General features: G+C 41.7%; 2 protein-coding genes across 3 annotated transcripts in view; one reads left to right on the top strand and one right to left on the bottom strand.

Moving 5' to 3' along the window:
* The window catches only part of PDZD8 (PDZ domain containing 8), an 82,452-nt gene extending 75,158 nt beyond the window's left edge, over positions 1 to 7,294 (top strand). For both annotated transcript variants that reach the window (XM_055560717.1, XM_055560716.1), the window contains one exon: positions 2,405 to 7,294. In XM_055560717.1, the coding sequence (XP_055416692.1) occupies positions 2,405 to 4,608 (2,204 nt within the window). In that variant the 3' untranslated portion in view covers positions 4,609 to 7,294. The remainder of the gene's footprint in view (positions 1 to 2,404) is intronic.
* Positions 7,295 to 10,246: 2,952 nt separating this feature from the next.
* The window catches only part of SLC18A2 (solute carrier family 18 member A2), a 38,781-nt gene continuing 27,559 nt past the window's right edge, over positions 10,247 to 21,468 (bottom strand). The window contains exons 11-16 of the mRNA XM_055560718.1: positions 20,369 to 20,447; positions 20,133 to 20,184; positions 19,167 to 19,230; positions 16,591 to 16,710; positions 16,336 to 16,469; positions 10,247 to 10,610 (exon numbers count right to left, since the gene is read on the bottom strand). Coding sequence (XP_055416693.1) covers positions 10,506 to 10,610; positions 16,336 to 16,469; positions 16,591 to 16,710; positions 19,167 to 19,230; positions 20,133 to 20,184; positions 20,369 to 20,447 — 554 coding nt within the window. The 3' untranslated portion in view covers positions 10,247 to 10,505. The remainder of the gene's footprint in view (positions 10,611 to 16,335; positions 16,470 to 16,590; positions 16,711 to 19,166; positions 19,231 to 20,132; positions 20,185 to 20,368; positions 20,448 to 21,468) is intronic.

Here is a 21,468-nt window from a genome sequence, read left to right as displayed (position 1 = left end):
TTTGCTGGAACATAGTGTGGTTAGAGGGAAGAGTAGAGCTGAAGGCTGGATGAATCATGAAGTCATGTTAGCTCTTGATTTCCGTATGATTGAGTTTAGCTAAAGGGTTTTGAACCAGTGTTTTAGGAAAGTTGGGAAGCAGCATATGTTTGGTGATTAAAATAAGGACGCTCTAAGTGAGGATCATAGTAAAAAGCTGTTTACTACTGTAGTTGAAACAAGCGGTCAGGAGCATCTGAGCCAGGGAGGAAAATGGACTGGAACTCTTGGATTCACAGCAGAATGAATCTTGAGTCCACCATCTCCACGATTCAAATCAGGTTAACTGGGAGGGCAGCAAATTGATTCATGTACTAGTAAGGACAGCAAGATGAGAATGTCAAAGAGAAGTTTTAACTTTATCAACAAAACATCCAGGTGGTGATACCCAGAAGCCTTTGGGAATATATGACTAGATTGAAGAAGAGGGGCCTCCACCCAGAGAAAAAGTTGGTGGTTGAGACTACTGAATGGGTGTGATCTAGGGAGAGAGCAGAGCGGTCGGGGAAGCCAGCGACAAAACCACGGGGACGTCTCATACAAGGGACCAATACAGGTTGGGGGGGGGTGGTAAGGAGAGACGATCAGAGCTAAATCACCACAGCGCTGTAAAACCCAGGAAACGGAAGGTTTTAAAGGAAAAGAAGGACAGGAATTAACATTTCAGCAAGAATAATCGACAGAGCAAAGTCCTGATGGAGATGGGGAACAGAATCTAGAGTACAGGTGAAGGGCGGCTTCCCTCTCAGACAGCTCAGTCCGGAAAATGATGGGAAGGGAGAAAAGGCAGCTGTTTGTTGGTCTTTTCAGTAAATAAAGTGATGTCATCTATAGAATGAAAGAGCAGGAACGGTGGGTTTCAGGGGAATAAGAAAGATTTGAAGCTGGTGTTTGGAGACTTAGTTGTTTAGAGACCAATTCAAAGAATGCTAAAGCAGCACTGAAAAGCACACTGGAGACAGATGGCGTAACTTGATGCTGTCTCCAGGTAGGAAGCTCAGCGGCAGGGAGGGGGCTAGCCCAGATAGGGATCATCGGGACAGGCAGATGGTAGAAGAGGAGAGGGCTGGAGCAGAAGCATAAAAAACCTTGATGTGAACAGCATTATGGTGAAGAGGAGAGGGCTAGGGCAAAAGCATAAAAAAGCTTGATGTGAACACCATTAAGGTCTTGAAACTGAGCCTGGGGAAGGAGGCAAGTGGACCAGCTGGACTATGAGAGCAAAAGGAGGAATGACCAGACATGGACACTACCTCAAAACAGATTTAGTTAGCAGACAGGCTTGTTAGAGGTGGAAATAAGAGACTGTGATCAGAAGTTCATTTCCAAGTAGAAGATCTTTGATGTGGAAAAGTTCCAAGTGATGACCAGATCTAAAGCATGCTCTTGCCTGGGCAGCTGGAGAATATTGAGGTTGGGGAACTCTGAAGTCAGGTTATTAGATGGGGCTGATACTATTTTGATTTATTGAGGATGGCTGTAGGATCTTTGGAAAGCCAAGACTCACCTTTCTCTTAAAGTCCTATAGAAGGGGATTGCTTAGGTAAGTACTGTTTGAGGGAGGGCGGGGAGACCTTTTGAAGTTAAACCTGGAATGTCCCTAGAAGAATGCATCAGAAGCTGCTAGCTTTGATTGCCTCAGGGAAGGGAGACTTTCCACTGTGCTTCTTTCTGTGCCTTTTGAATTAATATAGCACCTATCAGAAAATAGAATGAAAATTTAAGATAGGTATTATTGATACAGATACAGGAAATAAACAACTTGGTTAACTTTAAAGCCCTCCTATCCCTTCCTTATTCTTTCTCGTCCTGAAAAAGATTCGTTTCATGGGTAGGGCTAATAGAATCTGTAAGCATCCACTATTCACAGCATAGTATTTTGCTAAGTTTAGTTCAAGCACCGGTCTCTTAATTTGAATCATTTATCACTAGCTTATAATCCCTGAAGCGCTGTAGAATTTCCTTCAGTAGAATCAGTTTCCCATCATTTTTAAGCCTGGGGTAACCATTAATAAAATCCTTTTCAATAGGTTTCACTCGGTTCACTTCAATTCAAACTGAGAAAAAATGTCATTTAAACCTAGAAAGGAATGGGAAGCAGTTAGGAGTTAGCAGCTTGACACCCTCCTAAGATTTTCATGGCATCATTTGGTTTAGAAAGGTAAACATTTCCAGGACACTGGAGCAGTCAGAGTTTAAGAACCAGTACACTGATGTATCCATAAGCCCACAACATATGTTACAGTTTTCACTGTTGCTTTTCCATTAGTTAAATGATCATGAATTAATGGCAGTTATACTTAGTGAATTTAGGTAATTTTTACTGCAGTAATTTTATGTTTTCCCTTTTAAAATCTTAAAACAGGCGTGAAAATCACATCTACACTGCAGGTGCTGAAGCTCATCAAGCAGGCTGGTGACCGAGTGCTGGTATATTATGAGAGGCCTGTTGGCCAGAGTAATCAGGGTACAGTGCTGCAAGATAACTTTGGACAGTTGGAAGAAAACTTTCTGTCAGGCTCATGCCAACCGAACTTTGAAGAGGAAGCAACTGGGTTGGCAGTAGATGCTGAAAATAGAGACCTGGATTCTGAATTTGAAGACTTAGCAAGTGATGTCAGAGCACAAACTGAAGCCAGAGAGGAGGCACAGTCACTAAGTCACAGCCCCAAACGTACTCCAACAACACTTGCTGTTAAACCTCTTGGAACTATATCACCTGTTCTAAACCGTAAATTAGTTGTAGGAAGTTACCCACCACCACCAAAACTTCCATCCAAAGAAGGAAATAAGCCCTTAGCCCTCAAATCTTCCGAGGTAACAGAACCAGCACAAGTGTCAAAACCCACCCAAGGACCCTCTTTCAAACCACCTGTGCCACCACGACCACAAGTCAGAGTTCCTTTGCCTTCTACTGATGCCCCGACTCAGGCCGAACCAGATATTTCTGTTGAAAAGCCAGAGAAGGTGCTGCCACCGCCTCCTGCAGATAAACCTGCTGAAAAGCAAGTGAAGAATCTGGATCACATAGAAGAAGCAGCTGCAGCTAAGCAGTTTTTAGCCAAGCAAGAAGTGGCAAAATATCTGACTTCTGAAAGCACCTGCCCACCTAAGGACAGTTCAGATGACCATCAAACGTGGGAATCATCAGAAATTCCTTATCGCAAGAAGCTGGGAAAATGGACAAGAACCAGAGCCAGCTGTTTCTTTGACATAGAAGCCTGCCACAGGTACTTAAACATTGCGCTGTGGTGCAGGGACCCTTTCAAACTAGGGGGTCTCATCTGCTTGGGGCACGTGAGCTTGAAACTTGAAGAGGTGGCGTTAGGATGCTTAGCTACTTCAAACATGGAGTACCTTTCCAAGTTCAGACTGGAAGCCCCGTCACCTAAGGCCATGGTCACGAGAACTGCACTACGCAATTTGAGTATGCAGAAGGGGTTCAATGACAAATTCTGCTACGGTGACATTACTGTTCACTTCAAATATTTGAAAGAAGGAGAGCCAGACCACGTAGTTACTAACTTAGAGAAAGAAAAAGAACTCCATTTGGTCGAAGAGGTGTCTGCCCTGCCTAAAGAGGAGCATTTTGTTGGACAAATGGGTTTAACAGAAAATAAACACAGTTTCCAGGACACTCAGTTCCAGAACCCAACTTGGTGTGATTACTGTAAGAAAAAAGTCTGGACTAAAGCTGCTTCCCAGTGTATGTTCTGTGCTTATGTCTGCCATAAAAAATGTCAGGAAAAGTGTCTAGCTGAGACTCCTCTTTGTGGAGCAACGACGGATCAGCGGATAGACCGGGCCCTGAAAAATCTCAGGCTGGAAGGACAAGAAACCCTCTTAGGCCTGCCCCCTCGTGTTGATGCTGAAGCTGGGAAGTCAGTCAACATAACAACAGGTTTGACGAGGCATATTATCAATACGAGCTCTCGTTTGTTAAACCTGCGTCCAGTCTCCAAAACCCGCCTGTCTGAGCCAGGAACTGATCTAGTAGAACCTTCACCAAAACACACACCCAACACATCAGACAATGAAGGCAGTGACACAGAGGTCTGTGGTTCAAACAGCCCTTCTAAACGGGGCAACAGCGCAGGAATAAAGTTAGTGAGAAAGGAGGGTGGTCTGGATGATAGCGTTTTCATTGCCGTTAAAGAGATCGGTCGTGATCTGTACAGGGGCTTGCCTACAGAGGAGAGGATTCAGAAACTAGAGTTCATGCTAGATAAACTGCAGAATGAAATTGATCAGGAGTTGGAACATAATAATTCCCTTGTTAGAGAAGAAAAAGAGACAACTGATACAAGGAAAAAGTCACTTCTTTCTGCGTCTTTGGCTAAATCTAGTGAAAGGCTACAAGCTCTAACACTTCTCATGATCCACTACAGAGCAGGCATTGAAGATATTGAATCTTTAGAAAGTCTGTCTTTAGACCAGCATGCCAAGAAAATCAGCAAGTACACAGATGACACAGAAGAAGACCTCGACAGTGAAATAACCCAACTCATAGACTCTCAGCCATTCAGTAGCATATCAGATGACTTATTTGGCCCATCTGAGTCTGTGTAACAGTCCATATTTAAACTTTCAAGTGATTGAGGAAAAGTGGCATCTAAAGTACCATAGATACAACCACGTTTAAACCCTCTTATTATGCACTTTGGCCTGCTTCTTCACAGTTATTTACTTGCGTGAGAACTAGAGTGGAAAAGGTGGTTTTCCAGCAAAAACATGACCAGCCCACTAAATTGGTTGTTTCAGATTGCATTTATAGCTATGCTTTTTTGGGTTTATACTGGGAATTTATTTTTACTAATTTATTTTTAACTTTTTCTAATTATGTAATTATGTAAGCTGACTTTTTGTGTTTCTGTATGTGTGATGTCTCGTTGTGTTTTTTCCCCCTCCTCTTCCTAGTTTTTGAATTAGTGTTAAATAGCATACTGTCCAGATTCTTGAAATATTTTCACTTCCATCACGGTTGTAACAACAAATTTGCTGCATGCCCAACTTGACAACAGCAATCATTGAGGGAACAGGTTTTGAATCTTACTTTGTGTTATAAAGTTTGTCATTTCTACTTGCTTGAGATTTTTGTTATTTTGGGGTTTGGAGGTGATGCTTTCTGTTTTGATTTTGCCAAATGTAATATGAAAGCAGATGCTGCAGCTTTAGTTAGTTATGCTGATTTAGTAAAAAAAAAAAAAAAAAATACATATATTGCTTGTTTTTTATGCTTCTGTGAAATTTTTTTCTAAAGCTTCTGTGCAGTTTAAGTATAGTAAGAATATAGTGATTAATTTGAAGAGCTTGCATTGAAAAACAAAATGTAATAGGGAATAAATATAAAATGCAGTTGGTTACAAATTTTGAGAGGATAACAAGATTACTAAAAAAAAAAACAATAACCATAGGATTTTGAAATATAATCTTTCAAAATATTGATACTTTCCTTTCAAGTAGAAGTTTTAAGCATTTATGATTATTTTTCAGCTTCAGTTCTCCCATAGGAAATAAAGCATGTGCAAGGATATTAGAAGTTTCAGAGGACTGTTCTTAAAATGACCTTGTTGATATCTGGTTTGGCTATTTTGTTTTAGAAATTTTTTCATGCATGAGAATGTTGTGAATGAAAGGAATCATGCAAAATAACATTTATTGTTTTATCTGACATCTGCAGACTTAAAGGAATGATCATTCTGAATGCTTCTATAGTTCAGACTTTTATTCATTTAAAAAAAAAATTGGAGAGCATAGATACCTAGGAATTGGGACCAGGTGTCTTAAAAGGAAGGTCTACTGTAATAGTTCATTGTGTGGAGCCTCGGTAACACATGACTGAGGGAAAACATGTGAGCATGACCTTTGTTGGTATACCATAAAAGTTTTGGCCTTTTATGTGTCTATAAAAGATATGTACATGTTTTTCCCTTTCGTAGGTAGCTACTATGATAATTGCTATATAGTGAAACTGACATGAATTTAAAACTAGATAGCACTGCTTTTATAACTGGCAGGAAAAGGCATCATATAATAGTAAGGATTCTGGCCCAGGTCCATAACCCAGGATTCCATACAAGAGTTTAAGTTGAAGCTCTTCTGTTGGCCATTAGCAAACTGTGTAACCATAAGCAAGCCACAGAAGGGCTCCATGCTGCAGTCTCCCCAGCTCTAAAGTAGAAATAAACCAAAACTTCCTCTTAACTACCTCACAGAATTGTTGTGAGGGTAACAACAGCATAACTGTGGAAGTTCTCTGAATAGTAAAAAGCTGTTCAAATAAAAGGGATGACTTACATGGATGGTAAAAACATTTTTATGGGTAGAAAAGCTATTCCAGTTTTAAAATCAATAGCCAGTTCTCATTCTTGCTGTTTTATTATCAAGTAAAATACAAGGAAACTAAATACCTTTCTTGGCCAAGTTTGTAACAAAAATATATCTCTGTATGCCCCCTTTTTTGTTTAAGCATGCTTGCATTTTAAAAGAACACTGCTATATAAGTCTCTATACACCAGATTCACTGAAAGCTAAAATACTGTTCTGTAAACAATAGTTTAATCTGCCCAGTGTGATCACAAACTTTCATCTTAACATAAAAAAATCACTTACCACTGACAACCTGGAAGGTAGAGTAAGTGACTGGTGGTTTTGGATTATACCATGGAAGTTTTAGTGACATCCAAGCATGCTGCTGAAACGGATGCATTTGAAACAGCTGTAGAAATAATGCAAAGCTTTGCTTTCATAAAAATCTGCTCATGTTTTTAAAGTATCTGACTCTGTAGAACCACAATTATGGAAAGCTCAGAAATGCTGCTAATGACGATTGTAAAATGTACCAATGTACCTTCAGCGTAGTGCGGTATTTTCCTATTTACTGGTGAGAGGCAATAGAGGCATCACAGTTGTATTTTAGGGCAAGGGAGGGGAACCCTCCCAGCCGTCTAGGGAATAGTAAGGTCTAAAGCTTCAATGAAAACAGTTGTATTATATCACATTCCTGATGTAATCTTTCTGCCATGCTATGTTATCAATAGCTTAAAAATAATAATAAATAAAAACTACCAAGAAAACAAGAATATCTTCATTTAACGACATCTGAAAAAAATACTGCATCTTTGTGGAATTATTGCCTGTATAATTGGACCATGAAAACAAGCTTAAAAAGTCCACTTTTGCTAAACAAAATTGCTATTCTGAAAATTGTCTAAAAGCATTAAATTTGGTTTTACTCTTTTTTTATGCTGTGAAATATCAGATTTATCTATTTGCCTCTGCTATCTAGGAGTAACGAGACTATTTAAAGTATATTTTCCACATATCGGTATTCAGATGAATGTTTAGACAGCCAAGTTGAGCAACGTTTTAGCATTATTTTAAAATCAATTCATATGCCACATTTCTTAATATCAAGCCTTACATTCTTAAGTATCAGAACTAGTTAAAATATCCTGTGGCCGTTCGTGATTTTGAGAGGAAAAAACACAGGGTAGTAAAGATTTGCGGGTTACTGTCAGTTCTAAATTTAAGTATATCGGAATTTTTCGAAAGGCAGTTTGAAGACATTTGGCTCTTACTAGTAGTAAAATAATAAAGTCTTAAGTTCCCGTAAAAGTGAGTAACTTCAAAATCACTTTAATTTTAAAATATATTGAGTTTATTTCTAAACTGAGAGATAATAGCTTTTCTTTAAAAATGGGATTGGGGGAGGTTCCCTTAATCCTTTTTAAGCCATGGATCCACTTGAAGATCTGTTTAAAACCATGGATTCTCACCCCTGAAAGATGCACACAAGCACATCCTAGACTTCATGGTACTTCAATGGCCGTGGATCTCCTGTGTCAAGTGGCTGCATATCATAGTTATTTTTATCACCCACAGTTACTCACAGCAATCAGGAATACAGTACAACTTTAGAGAGGCAAGGGTAACTTACTGGTTGGTTCCACATTGACACCATGGGGCTAGTTACAGATTTCAATTTAAAACAAATTTTGCAAAGCCAGAAAATATGGTTCAAACTAGTCTGGAGCAGATTTTACCTGACGCCTGCAAGCAAAAAGAATAGTTTTTAATTGAATATCCACAGTTAATATGTTCTCACATATTTTATTCTGATGATATTATGTGGTTAACAAAGGAAAACAACAGGCACAGTAGTGTTCAGAAGATTTATTAGGTAAACTAGCTAAAACAGAATGTAGGTGGATACACTTAGCAGTCAAAAGAAAGAACTGAGTATTCATTGCTACCTCATTAAGTTTTTTGTATCTGTTTTGCTAGGTACAAACATAAAAACCACCTCTGCTCAAAACAAACAGTTCAGAGAGCTGTGTGTTCTTTGTTCTGATACACATATTTAAAAACAGCCCCTCTTTTCATATTTTGCCAACCCCAGAATATTACTTACATGAAAGACCTTACAGTTTTTTTCCTCATCAGATACAGCTTTTCCTTTTGCTCTCACTACATGTCTGAATAACATTTATATGATCTCTAGGGATCACCAGCAGACATAGCTGCCAGTCATTCTTGAGACTGAAGCCTTACAGGCAAAAATTTTTAAAGCTATATAGTATTAGGAGTGGGGAGAACTACAAACCCTCCAAGAGAACTGATTTGCAGCACCCTGTTTTTTAAGGGTCTCCCCTACAGAAGTAGAGAACAATCCCGGTTTTTTGCTTTAGCCATAGAAGCATCTCCAGCAAAGCAGAGGCCTTGTGTGAGTCGCCCAATGCAAATACATGAGTAGGAAGCCAGTTTGCTTCCAACACACACATGCACTTAAAAAACCAGACTTCAGATCAAAGCCCCACAAAAAACTTCATGAAGAAAATGAAAGGAAGTATTAGCTACTTTCTTAGGGAAGTAAAAGGTAGAGTCTTTCCAAGTTTAACAGAAACAATTTTAGCTTAACAAAAAAACTGACATCAGGTAGTTTTTGTTTACCATTACAGAACTACAGAATGAGCAAGTGTTTTTGAGACATTCCACACTATCTTCATATCATACAAAATGATGTAAACGGACAATGTTCACTAACAGTACTTACATCGAAAAGGCACAGCAATGTTATCATGCTCAGAAAAACTACATCACACAGCACTAGGTGATACAGTATTACATAGACATCTTTAGATGTTTGGGGTTTTTCCTGCATGTGAAAGGGAGTGTGCCCTGACCACCCTATTATTTTTACCTGTTTTCCTAACATGATTCAAGACAGTTTTATTCCTCCTTCATCTTCATCTAAAATAATAGTTATCAAAAAAAATAAACAGATCCCTAGAAAACACTTGACTTCCAGGTAAAAGAAAATTATAGTCTGGGATATTTTTTTTTTCACGTCACAGCAGCTATTAGCTTTTTAAATTTCTTTTCTAAAACTTCAGCTAGATGTTGGTATATCTCATCATGCTTCTACAATCCTGATAGTATAAGGTGTTTCTTTCTCAATCTTTGTCATCCGGTAAGACAAGTATGTATCTGAAAGAGAAAGCTTCTGGTTGTTCATAACTATATATTTGGGTGCTTTTCTCTGCTTTCAGAACATTCACTGTTTTACCCTTATTGGCTTTAATGTTTGCTGCCAACCACAAGACATGTAAACATATAATTTACAACCATCTGCTTCCAGGTAGGTGATTACATAGAAAACTAATGCCAACTGAGATTCGTGGATTAAATCCAAAAGAGACTGACTCAAGTTCTTCTGCATCTGAGATAACTAGCTTTTACCTCATGAATATACTGATAGTACAATTGACCCCCAAACAGCGTGATTTGAGCTGCATGGGTGCCCCTATATGCAGAGTTTTTTCAGCAAATAACAGACGCAGTACTACGTGGCCCATGGCTGGTTGAATCCACAGACGTGAAATCACGGACACGAGGGCTGATTGTTTTCAGCTGTGTGGGGTGTTGGCGTTCCCAAACCCTGTGTTGTTCCAGGTCAACTGTAATTCCAAGCTCAGTAACATTCAGTGTCACTACCTAATATATGCCGTCTTACTTGACTCTCTTTTTTCAGACTTCCTTCTAGTTTCTCATTGTTGGAAGTGTCTCGGAGATAATGTGTGCTTTAAACACTCATTACCAATATTCAGAAAAAAATATAAGACTTTTTTTTTGCCCAGGTGTTTGTGAATGTAAGTTAAAAAATTATATTTGATTTGGATTCAAATATTTATAGATTTACACTATATTTCGTCAAAATATATTGTATAATATTTAATAAAATCAAATACATAAAATAAAGTTTTCAACACTATTTATACAAACCCCTAGAAAAGCTGCTTTTTCTTTATAAGGCCGTTGGCAATCGATCATAACCGTGGAAAAGAAAGAACCTTTGGTTGTATGACTTTCACCAGGGATGAGTGGTATGACTAAGACAGTTCTGGATGAGTCATTTCACTGGAAACACTTTTATACAATTAGGTATTGGAGGACTTTTGCGGGTCTCAGTCACTTTCAGATTCTTCATCCTCACCTATTGGATGCGACTGGCTGCTGTTCTGCGTGTACATTTTTGTTCTAATGGGGCAGTTGTGATCCATGAGGATAGCCTAAGAGAGAGCAGGTGCAGATACATTAACTCACTGGTTCACAAAGAGAAGCCAGAGACTGCTTAAGACGAAGGATTAGTAGCTTGACAACTTCCTACAGTACCACCCGATATTAACCAACCAGTAATTTGGTGCCACTGCCAGGTGCCTGGCCTAGAAGACCTGGAGTTCTAGAGTGGACATACCAGGCAGGAGGAGGCAGCAGAAGCAGTCTCTGCAGTGTTCCTATTACATCTGCCAGGGACCCTAAGTTGATTTGGAGGAACCTGTAAGCTATGAAGAAAGGGGTATTTAGGTTGGGTTTAGTTTATACTTAGGGTGGGCGGATCCTCCTTAGTTAAGGCCACAGGTATGGCCCCTTTGATTTCCCTGGATTAAGCATCAGAGGGCCCTTATCTTTAAATATGGCATCTCGGAAGGATGTCTTCCCAAGTCCTGGCTGGCCTCTTCTTGCTCAAGTGTGTTTTATTAATAAAAAGTATGTTTCTCTCATACACTTAAAAATTCTATGTGCTCCCTTATTGTAACAAACCTTTTAAAGATCAATTGATCCTCAGTTGATAAGCGCTATAGTCATCATTCCTCCTGGAGGTATACGGACCAAGCACATAATCTTGAGTATAGAGATGGGGTTTATCATGCCAAGACTGCTATCTAGGCATTTTCAATACACCTCTACTTCACAACAGCCCTATGTGATAGCTTGATCACCCTCTGTGTAGGCACAGGGGTCAAAGACCTTGACCAAGAGATGTATTGCTAAATGGGGTGGATCAAGCCCAAGCAGCCTGTGCCAGCATCTGCTCTGGTGACGCCCCCACAGGACAGCCAGGGGTGCAGAGCGTGACATTGGGTGCAACTGAAACTAATTCTCTCACCAGGCTTGTCTTTCAGTTTCCCTCCACGTAAGCTATCCTGCCAGTGCCTTTTTGTGCATTTGAAAATCTAAATGGCAACATTTATCTGGATTAAATTAATCTTCTGTTGGCCTATTGCAACCTATGTTGGCACTTGTCAGCTGCTCCTCCCAGTTCTTGTCCCGCAGATTTGATAAGCTTCTGTGTCTCCTTAACCCATTTATCATTTCCCAAGAAATTCTAAAATGATCTGCCATGTGGCCTCTGATGATAAGGACTTCCGTGACTCTCTAAGTTAGGCTGCCAGCTCAAATTGTCAGCTGCAAATTCAACTCTAGTTTTTTTTTTCATTATTATGCTTCTTGCCAAGCGAACTGATACATGGACTTCATGAAGAGCTCAATTTTTTTAAAAGTAACTGAAGTGATAGACAGCAGGACCCTTCTTGCCACATGGGTATGTGCTTGTAACACAAAAGCTTTAGCCATCAAGAGCTCCATGTCTTGCCTCTGGAGTCACAGTCCTCAAAGAAATGTGCCCAGGATCACTCGATGGGGCAGGTTAAACATCGAATCCCAGGTTCCTACCCTTGGTGACCCTGGTGTCAACATGCTGTGAGAAACACCACATGACTCATGTGTGGCATCTTCTGGGACAAAGCAGGGTCACACATCTGACGACAGCTTACTGGGCTCCTATCAGATGTGTGCCTTTAAGGTCCTCTCCAGCAACTTAGGAACCTCACTGCACACAAGTGAGGGTTCCAGAGGGTTTGTGGGCAGAGTGCTGACTGGGAGTTAAGTGCTTGGGGAAAGCACGTGGAGAAGATAGGGGTGGACTTGAAGCTTGCAGGACATTAAAGCAGCCTGCCTTTTCCCCCACCCTCCTGCCAACCCTGAGATCTGATGTTGAGGTACAGTGAGACCACATCACAGGAAAGACCAACCAAACCCAGACTGTAGGACCCTGAAGGCCAGGCAAGAGGCCTTATTAACCCCAGGCCCACAGGCGGAGAGCCAGCCTTGCAAAGGATGGCCATCCTTCTTCCTTACCACAAAGGCCTCTCCCCTGGCTAGTCCACCATTATACTATGCACTATATAGACTTAAGGACTTCTGGAACCTAGCACTGGGCACATAACAGGGACCCAATTTAAAAACTGCATTGCAAGGGAAGACGTTCAGTCAGACCAATTATTTGGCACTGTTCAGAACTTATTAACCCCACTGCATTTGCTGACACTACCTGTACCAGGTAAAGGAGTTTTCTTTCTTAAAAGATCATTTGTAACTTTTAAAACCTAGCTTACTGGCTTCTGGACACTCTTTTGAAAGATTTATTGTGCCATTTTTTTTTTTTTAAGTTATACAAGATTAAGCCAGATGGCATGTCATAGTCCAAAAGTGCCATGAAAAGAGAGGCATGAACAACATCAAGTGGGTAAGTCACGGGCATGAGGGACGCATACAGAGGGGCCTGGGGAGCAGCCTGGTAATTAGAGCAGTCTTCCATGCACTGCTGTGGGGAGAAAGGTGTGTTTGACTCTCAAGTGAAGTAGAAAGGGGGTGGGGGGGGGGGTGCAGGGGATTGTCATTTGTATCCAGAGCAAAGCCCATTCCTGAGAGTTGAGCTCCAGTCCTGCCAAATGCCTGGTTTCATATCAGACACCATAGAGTCAGGACTTCCAAAACAGTGAAAACATGCTGGACCAAGTGAAGTGTAAAAATAACATAAATATGAAGCTAGGACAGTGAAACCATCAAAGCATTAAAATGCAAGAGTTCCAGACTTAAAGACATTGAAAGATACCAGAGCTCCCGTGTGCTCGAAAAGACTTATTTACCACATTATCTTTTAAAAAAAAAAAAAAAATGATGGTTTTGCATCAGGATCAGCCAGTAAAAGCAAGCTACAGTCCTCAAATCGCCTACTTTCCTGTCTGAGCAACAAGTAGAAACTTGAAGAGTAAGACCTAAATTGTTTAGTCGCTAAGTCGTGATTCTTTGCAACTCTATGGACTGCAGCACGCCAGGCTCCCTGTCCTTCACCATCACCTGGAGTTTGCTCAAACTCATGTCCACTGAGACCTAAGAAATGTGCCCTATCTTTAAAAAAATTTTAACCTGAAAAAAGTCCATTCCAGAACCCAGTTTCCTCACTGGCTACTCTGAGAGCCAGAGGCTACAATCGATCTCCTATAAGTGGAACGCAGTTGCCTCAAATGACAGAGCTGGTGTTTCTTATACCTGCAGAGGGACTAGAGTAACAGGCTTTTCTCTCTGCCTGTATGATAACACTGATTTCAAACAAACAAACAAAATCCCGGAAATCCAATAAACCAAATGAATGCAAAACTCAGGTGCTCACAAACTGGTTCATGATTGGATGACTTGGGAACCATAAAATGGCACTCGAACTTTCCATTTCAAGCTTAAGTCCACGCACCACTTAATCAGAATGATTCCTAATGAAGGGATTACTTGCTAAGACTTGTACGCTTTCTGGCTCTCCTGTCCCCTGCACTTGGTAACTGCTGATTCTGAATGCCGGCGCTTGGCGGTATTGGATTTTCTCAAGTGGGTGGTAATCGATCGTTTCTCCACCCTGGCACGCACCGCTTCCTGCCCTCGCTCCCTCTCATCACTCGGTGCTATCGGCTGCTTCCTGCCTGCACAGTGAGCAGGCAGCGGCTGTTGGCTGCCACCTTCCCATGTCACCATCGTGCCCCTCAAATGGATCTGACGTGATGCCTTCAATTACAGGCATCAATTATGGGCAGGGAGACACACATTCTCTCTGGTTTTCAATGATTCATCTTGCTAGGCACTTATTAAGGGACATTTTACAGTGGCAGTAGCTTCTGGAAGCCTGGCCCTTCTTATCACTTTGTCTTTCAGGATTGTCTCTTCCACTTCCTTCAGCGCTTTTCTTTTTAAATGAACTAAAGCCTTGGTTTAAATGTGGGAAGAGGCACAGAGGCCTTCTGCCCATCATGTGTGGACCCCAGAGTGGGAACTAGTCCCCTGACCTCACCCACTTCCTCCAAGACCTCAGATAAGCCCTCGAAGCTGTTACTGACAAACGGATAACACAGTAGCCACTAACGTCTGCTCGGCAAGGGAAGCCCACTGGGCAGTGCTGGGTTATGAGAGTTCTCATCTCAACAGAGAGAAGAGAGGGAGGGACCTGAGGGACTGCTGGATGACAGAGTGCGTCAGAGTTAGGGAAGAGCAAGAAAGGAGAGTGGGGTTATGTGGAAACTAGTGACAACTTATTGAGCATTTACTGTGTGCAGACATGGGGGTCACACTCTGCTGGGATTCTTTCACTGAATCCTCAAACCACCCTGTGAGGTCAAGGCTAAATCGTCTTCCTATGAGAGAGACAGCTCGGCTCCAGGGCCCCTGCACTACCTCCTGAGTCTTGCACAGTTTCCTGGGTGACAGAATCATTTGTAGGTGATTTTTTTTTTTTTTTTTTGGTTAAATAGGGTTGGGAGTAATCTTCATTCAGCCTTAATCAGATTGATACAGTGGCTACAGAACAAGAACTATTTTCTGTGATTGCACAGAGAATTTCCTGACCCTGATGGGGGCCAAGGAACTCTGCTGGGGTCGGACAAAGGTGGCCAGGGAACTCCGATGACCAGGCTGGAAAACAGGAAGTGCCCTGAGAGAGACGGGAACGTTGTTCGGAGCTGGGGAGGCGTCAGCAAGAGGAAGAGTCAGATGGGTGTGAATAATTCAAAGATACCTACTTAAATCATATATAATAAAGGGCATAAGACCAGTGCTCAGTGCTGGATACACTTCTTAAATATACTGAACATCTTAGTAAATGCCCCAAATGCCCAAAACAAAGACTACACACGACCCAACTTCAGGGTCTGTGTCTGTCTTTAAACCTGCTCTTTGGGGAAGATCATGAAGGGGGCAATTAAGAAATGCCAAAGCCTTAAAACCCATTTCAGTTCAAACATCATGGAGAACTTCTGACGTATTCCCAAGAGCACAGCGCAAGGGAACCTCACATCCATTACTAAACAAAAAAATACCATCTCCCCCGGCCTTGCTTCTCTCATTCACTCTTAATCTAAGGCCCTCTTCTTTTAACCAGATGAATGTCCTCCAGCATCGGACGTTTAAAAAAAGTCAGCAGCAGCAGCAGCACCAGGTATGAACACTTATTGGAAAGGGTAAAATGACTGATGCATTTCAAAATTCAAATTTAGAATTGATAAGTTTGAATTTGTTCAAAAGGGGAACACTTTATATTCAATACTATATCTTGCCTATAGCTAGGATTCTGGTCATGAAATTATTAACTTAAACGTTATAAAGATGTGCTCACATGTGCCCAAAGGTACACAAAACAATGTTTTTCCATAAGTGTCTATTGCCTACATTAAAACCATCTCCAGAGTCTTATGCAGTAAAGACTAAGACGCTACTACTGAAAACTGTAAGGGTTAGCAGAAAAGCAAACAGGACCAAAAACGGTTGATCTTAGGAGTGAGCACAGGAGGTTAAAAAGTTATGTTCAAGATTTCAAGAATCTTTGAAAATTTAATTGTTAATTTTCAATATAAATCTATGTTTATATTTGGTTGACAGAGATCTATACTAACAGCTAATCTATGTACGAAAATTATTTCACTCTTCAAATGTATAAACATAATGCTTGATACAGTCAAAGAAGTATCTGCTCCACATGGTATAAACTAAAAAGAAACTCTTACAATTTATATTTGGGGAGTTCTGTTCAAAAGGAGTAGAAATATATTTTAGAACCAAGCCATAAGACACCAGCCAGAAGACCATGCTAAACTCATCAAGAAACACTTAACTGCATCCTAAAATTTTTCTTACCATTTTTTCTTCCTTGGCAGGTGGACTTCGAAGAAAAAAGCAAAGAGGAGCAAAAAGAATATCAATTATTCCAATAATTGTCATGAGCCATGGAAATCCAATTGCCTTTGCGATAGCCCCACCAGCAGAAGGACCTTTCAGGAAACAGAGAATTAGATGTAGGCAGAAAGATGCAAAGGTTTAAATAATTTTCAGTAGGCATTATCAATGGTGTACTGAGAAAAAAAAGTTCTTTTGGAAACCCAACGTCCTTACCTATGGCATATCCCATACAAAACGCGACATCGGCAATGGCGTACACACTCCCATAGACCGACACGTGCCGCAGGTCGACCAGGTAGCCCATGATGGGCATCATTGATGAATCCACCATGCCTGTGGACAGTCAGGAAACACAGACAGTCTACAGAAAACTGATGGAAACCAACAGTGGGCTGAACGTCAATGACTGTGTCCTAACCTCACAACCCTGCCAAGATTATTCACTGCTGTCTGCCAAGTCTTGAGGCAAACTCCCTACAACAGACCTTTCACTGAAGACAGACTAAAGGTGCCTGAGGCTGGGACTGGAACTCAGACTGCTATTTGCCTGTTCCCTGCCTTGCCTCATGTTGTCCTCCACTGTCTGGTAGATGGTACCCAGTCCTCTAGGGGCTTGCCTGTCATTCTGCAGACCCAGAGGGATGCTGGTTACTGGCTGTGTGAACCCTGAGCCTGCTTCCTGTGGGTGCTTTCCTGATTCACTATTTTCTGGTCCACATCGTCCTCTGCCCTCAAAGAATGGGTACACTACACGCCTCACCCAGCCTCCTCCCCACCCACAGCTTGGCCTCACTCTTAGATTATGAGAGTTAAAGTTGGAAAGCATAGAGAGAATCAGAAGGAACCAGAACAGGAAAGAGTCTGAGGGATTGCCTGGCCCTACTCAGGAAACTAAAATCAAAAGAGGTTTGCTCCTTTAGTTGGCTAAAACACCAAAAACCATCACCACTGCCAAGACCTGTATTAGAACCTCTGGTCTCTAGAACAGTCAGCAAACAGGAAGCATAAAGAAAGGACGTGTGTGTTCGGAGTTCTAAATCCAAACCCCTGGGTGGTGGAGCATTGTCATGCCTTCTCTCTCTGAACGCCACTCTCCCCATGGATAAAATGCAGATGATAATGATTGGCTGAATTAGACGATGGCTGTGAACACACCTGGCAGGGCATTCAAACATCAGACCCCTCACCTGCACCCCTACAGAGGCAGGAGGGTAAGGGAAATTTCTTGCATTCAACTAATACGTGCTGATCACCTGAAACGTGCAAGGTGCTGGGATAAGGGTGAACAGAGCAAAGAGTTGAAAAATAAATTATGATTGTGAGTGATGCTATGAGGGCGCTGTGAGAAGCTATGTGTATGTATACACATATGTATGTGTATGTGTATATGTATATGTATGCACATAAGCTGGGATAACCTAGCCTGGTCTAAGGCGTCAGCAAAGGCTCCATCCTCTCTACTGTACCAAAGATCCAACTTCTGCCTTTACCTGGCGACAGATTCACCTTTTCATGATTAATCTGTATATTATAAGTGAGAAACAAGCATGTGCTATTTATCTAAAATATGAACGAGATTTTTCCTAACACATTACTTACTGTGCCTCACACTGCTCCAAAGACTTGTCCCCTTTGCTTGTGAAAATTCCCGCAGTACAGCTGGTCATCAATACATCAGTCTACCTTTTCTGTACCAAGCCTTATTGAAAACTACATGTGAAGCCTTTGTCCCCCAGCCTCATATGAGAAAGTCTGTGTATAGATATGAGCCCAAACAGATGGATTCTGAGTAAGCAGCTCTCCTGTTTGCCCAGGCTCAACAGGGGAGTGTCATTTTGCTTCTGTAAATATCAGGCTTTTACAATACTGGTTTTCAGGAAATAAATGACTAGTTCATGAAAGCCAGTGTCTGTGGACAATCTACAAACTGTACATGAGCTAAGCTGCTGCAGCCTCCTGTCAAACATCTAGAAATTTTAAATTGAGCACTGCCGATGGTGACTGCAGCCATGAAATTAAAAGACACTTACTCCTTGGAAGGAAAGTTATGACCAACCTAGATAGCATATTCAAAAGCAGAGACATTACTTTGCCAACAAAGGTCCGTCTAGTCAAGGCTATGGTTTTTCCAGTGATCATGTATGGATGTGAGAGTTGGACTGTGAAGAAGGCTGAGGGCCGAAGAATTGATGCTTTTGAACTGTGGTGTTGGAGAAGACTCTTGAGAGTCCCTTGGACTGCAAGGAGATCCAACCAGTCCATTCTGAAGGAGATCAGCCCTAGGATTTATTTGGAAGGAATGATGCTCAAGCTGAAACTCCAGTACTTTTGGCCATCTCATGCGACGAGTTGACTCAATGGAAAAGACTCTGATGCTGGGAGGGATTGGGGGCAGGAGGAGAAGGAGACGACAGAGGATGAGATGGCTGGATGGCATCACTGACTCGATGGACGTGAGTCTGAGTGAACTCCGGGAGTTGGTGATGGACAGGGAGGCCTGGCGTGCTGCGATTCATGGGGTCGCAAAGAGTCGGACACGACTGAGCGACTGAACTGAACTGAACTGAAGTCTGCCCAAGTAAGAACTCTTTCTTTTTTGTTTGTTTGTTTGTTTTGGCCACACAGTGCAGCATGCAAAATCTTAGTTCCCCAACCAGGAATTGAACCCAAGCCCTTGCTGTAAAAGTACAAGAGTCCTAACCACTGGACTGCCAGGGAAGTTGAGGAACTCTTTCTTGGTACTGGGGAAACAAAGTGTTAAATTTAGGCACAAGGCTCCGGTGACTTACCAATTGCAAAACCAACTCCAAAGTTGGGAGCTATGAGTCCGTAGATGTTTTTTGCAAGAGGAATCTGTAAGAGGAAATACATGTTATGCCAAAAGAACATGCTATTCAATTCTGAATTATCACAGAAAGTCTTAAAAGATAGGTTTTCTCTGGCCAGTTATGTGTGTTCCCTTCTGAAGGAATTAGGAGGAGGGCGCAAGATGGGGTTTGGGCAGAAGAGGACCCTCCAAATCTTTAATAGAGTTTAAATGGGTTTTGTGACCACCACGAAAAGCTAGTTCACTTCCATATGTGAAAGTTCAGCCTAGTCTACACTCCATTTTTTTAATAGTTATTTTTATTTATGTGGCTGCACTGGGTCCTAGTTGCAGCATGCGGGATCTTCAGCTGCAGCGTTCGAATGCTTAGTTGCTTCATGTAGGATCTAGTTCCCTGACGAGGGATCAAACCCAGGCCCACTGCACTGGGAGGGCAAAGTCTTAGCCTCTGGACCACCAGTGAAGTGCCCATACCATACTCCATTTTTTAAAAGAACCAGAAGGTCTCATTTGGGCTAGATATTAGCCTTTGGTAGAAGATGTTTTATTCTAGAAAAACATCTTGCTATTGTTTCTGGCTGGTTGCCCTAAAGTGTTCAAGACACTGTAATGTTTCAGATGCACAGGGAGAGGGGAACAAGGTGAAATAAAAACAGTGTAATAAAACATTCTAAGTAATTTCCAACTGAGGTAAAATAAAGATAAACCCTTTGGAGAATCTTGTCTGAAGTTTTTAACATGATAAAAAATGAGAAGAAAATGGAAGATTAATAAAACTAAGTGTCAACAAACTTCAAACTGCCATATTTGTTGGTGACTCTTGCCCAAAGCAAAAGTTTCATTTACAGGTTATTTGTAACCTGTATTATTGACCTGCCAAATGTCATCTTTTTTTTTTTTTTTTCCCCAAATGTCATCTTTTACTCACACATAAAATGCTCATTCCGACAATTATCATTCCTAGAAGAGCACAAAGCCATCTGTCAAAAAACAAAAAAGCACCATTAAGAAATGATTCTCCACCCCCACCATCCAGGTTTTCAGTGGAAATAACAGTTTATGGTAGTGAAAGTTTCTAACAGTACTGAAACTAGAAACACTTGGAATTTTTTAAAGTAAGTTTGTTACTGTAACTGAGTGTTGGGTTGTTTCATTTCATCTTACCTCCCCATTTTGTGTGCGAGGATCCCAAAAACATTGGTTCCAATGAGATAAGAGACGCTAGCTGGCAAGAAAGCCACGCCTGTAAATTTATGAAAGGGACACCTTATCAGTACAGATATCAGTCACGTGTGAGAAAAACTAATAATTGTGAGGCACCACGCTTGTGATGAGAGCTGAGGAAATGAAGCCCTGGGACCTGCACCCAAGCAGCTAATATCCGGTGTCTGATGGAGCTAGTCTGGACTCCACACAGCTTATCCGTCCACACGAAGCCGCCAGCCGCCTCAACACTCTAGAAATGCGATTCCTCCCTCTATCGTGGGCTTCATCTCGCCCCCACCTCTGCCTGGTGGCGGGTTTTACCAGGGGAGTTGGGGTGGACGACAGCGACAGCTCCTGGCTGTGCAGCCGCCAGCTGGCACCCCACAGGCAGTGAGCAGTGGTGGTGATCTGCTCCCAGGTGCCTCCCTTCGTATGTGTACAGCAGAGCAAAGACACAGGCACTGACAAAAGTCAGGAACACTGAGATGAGCACAAAGGAAAAAAACATTAAAATTCTCCCACGTTCCATCGCTCAGATAATCCCACAGTTGTTTTGCCTTGCATGTTCTATGTACATAAATAAATGCATAAGACAGTTTTGTGTCTTTAAAGAAAAAAAATTAGTACTATACCTACGGTTCTACATCCTGCTTTTTTTTTTTAAGATTTATTTATTTATTTTTGGCTATGCCGGGTCTTCATTGCTGGTCAGGCTTTTCCCTAGTTGCAGCGAGTGGAGCTACTCTTCCTTGCGGTGGCTCTCTTGTTGGGGACCACAGGATCTAGGGCCCACAGGCTTCAGCAGTGGCAGTTCCTGGGCTCTAGAACACAGGCTCAGTAGTGGCACACGGGCTTAGTTGTCCCGTGGCATGTGGGATCCTCCAGGGATCGAACCAGGGATCAAACCCGCATCTCCTAAAATGGCAGGTGGATTCTCTACCACTGAGCCACTAGAGAAGCCCCATTCTGCTTTCAGTTACCTTTATGGACATGTGTCCATGCCAGATAAATAAGTAAATAAATATGTGGTCATTTTTTTGTGGCCAAATCCTATGTAA

This window comes from Bubalus kerabau, chromosome 22 (genome assembly GCF_029407905.1).
Source record: "Bubalus kerabau isolate K-KA32 ecotype Philippines breed swamp buffalo chromosome 22, PCC_UOA_SB_1v2, whole genome shotgun sequence".
Taxonomy (NCBI): domain Eukaryota; kingdom Metazoa; phylum Chordata; class Mammalia; order Artiodactyla; family Bovidae; genus Bubalus; species Bubalus kerabau.
This window is presented reverse-complemented; position numbering and strand designations above follow the sequence as displayed.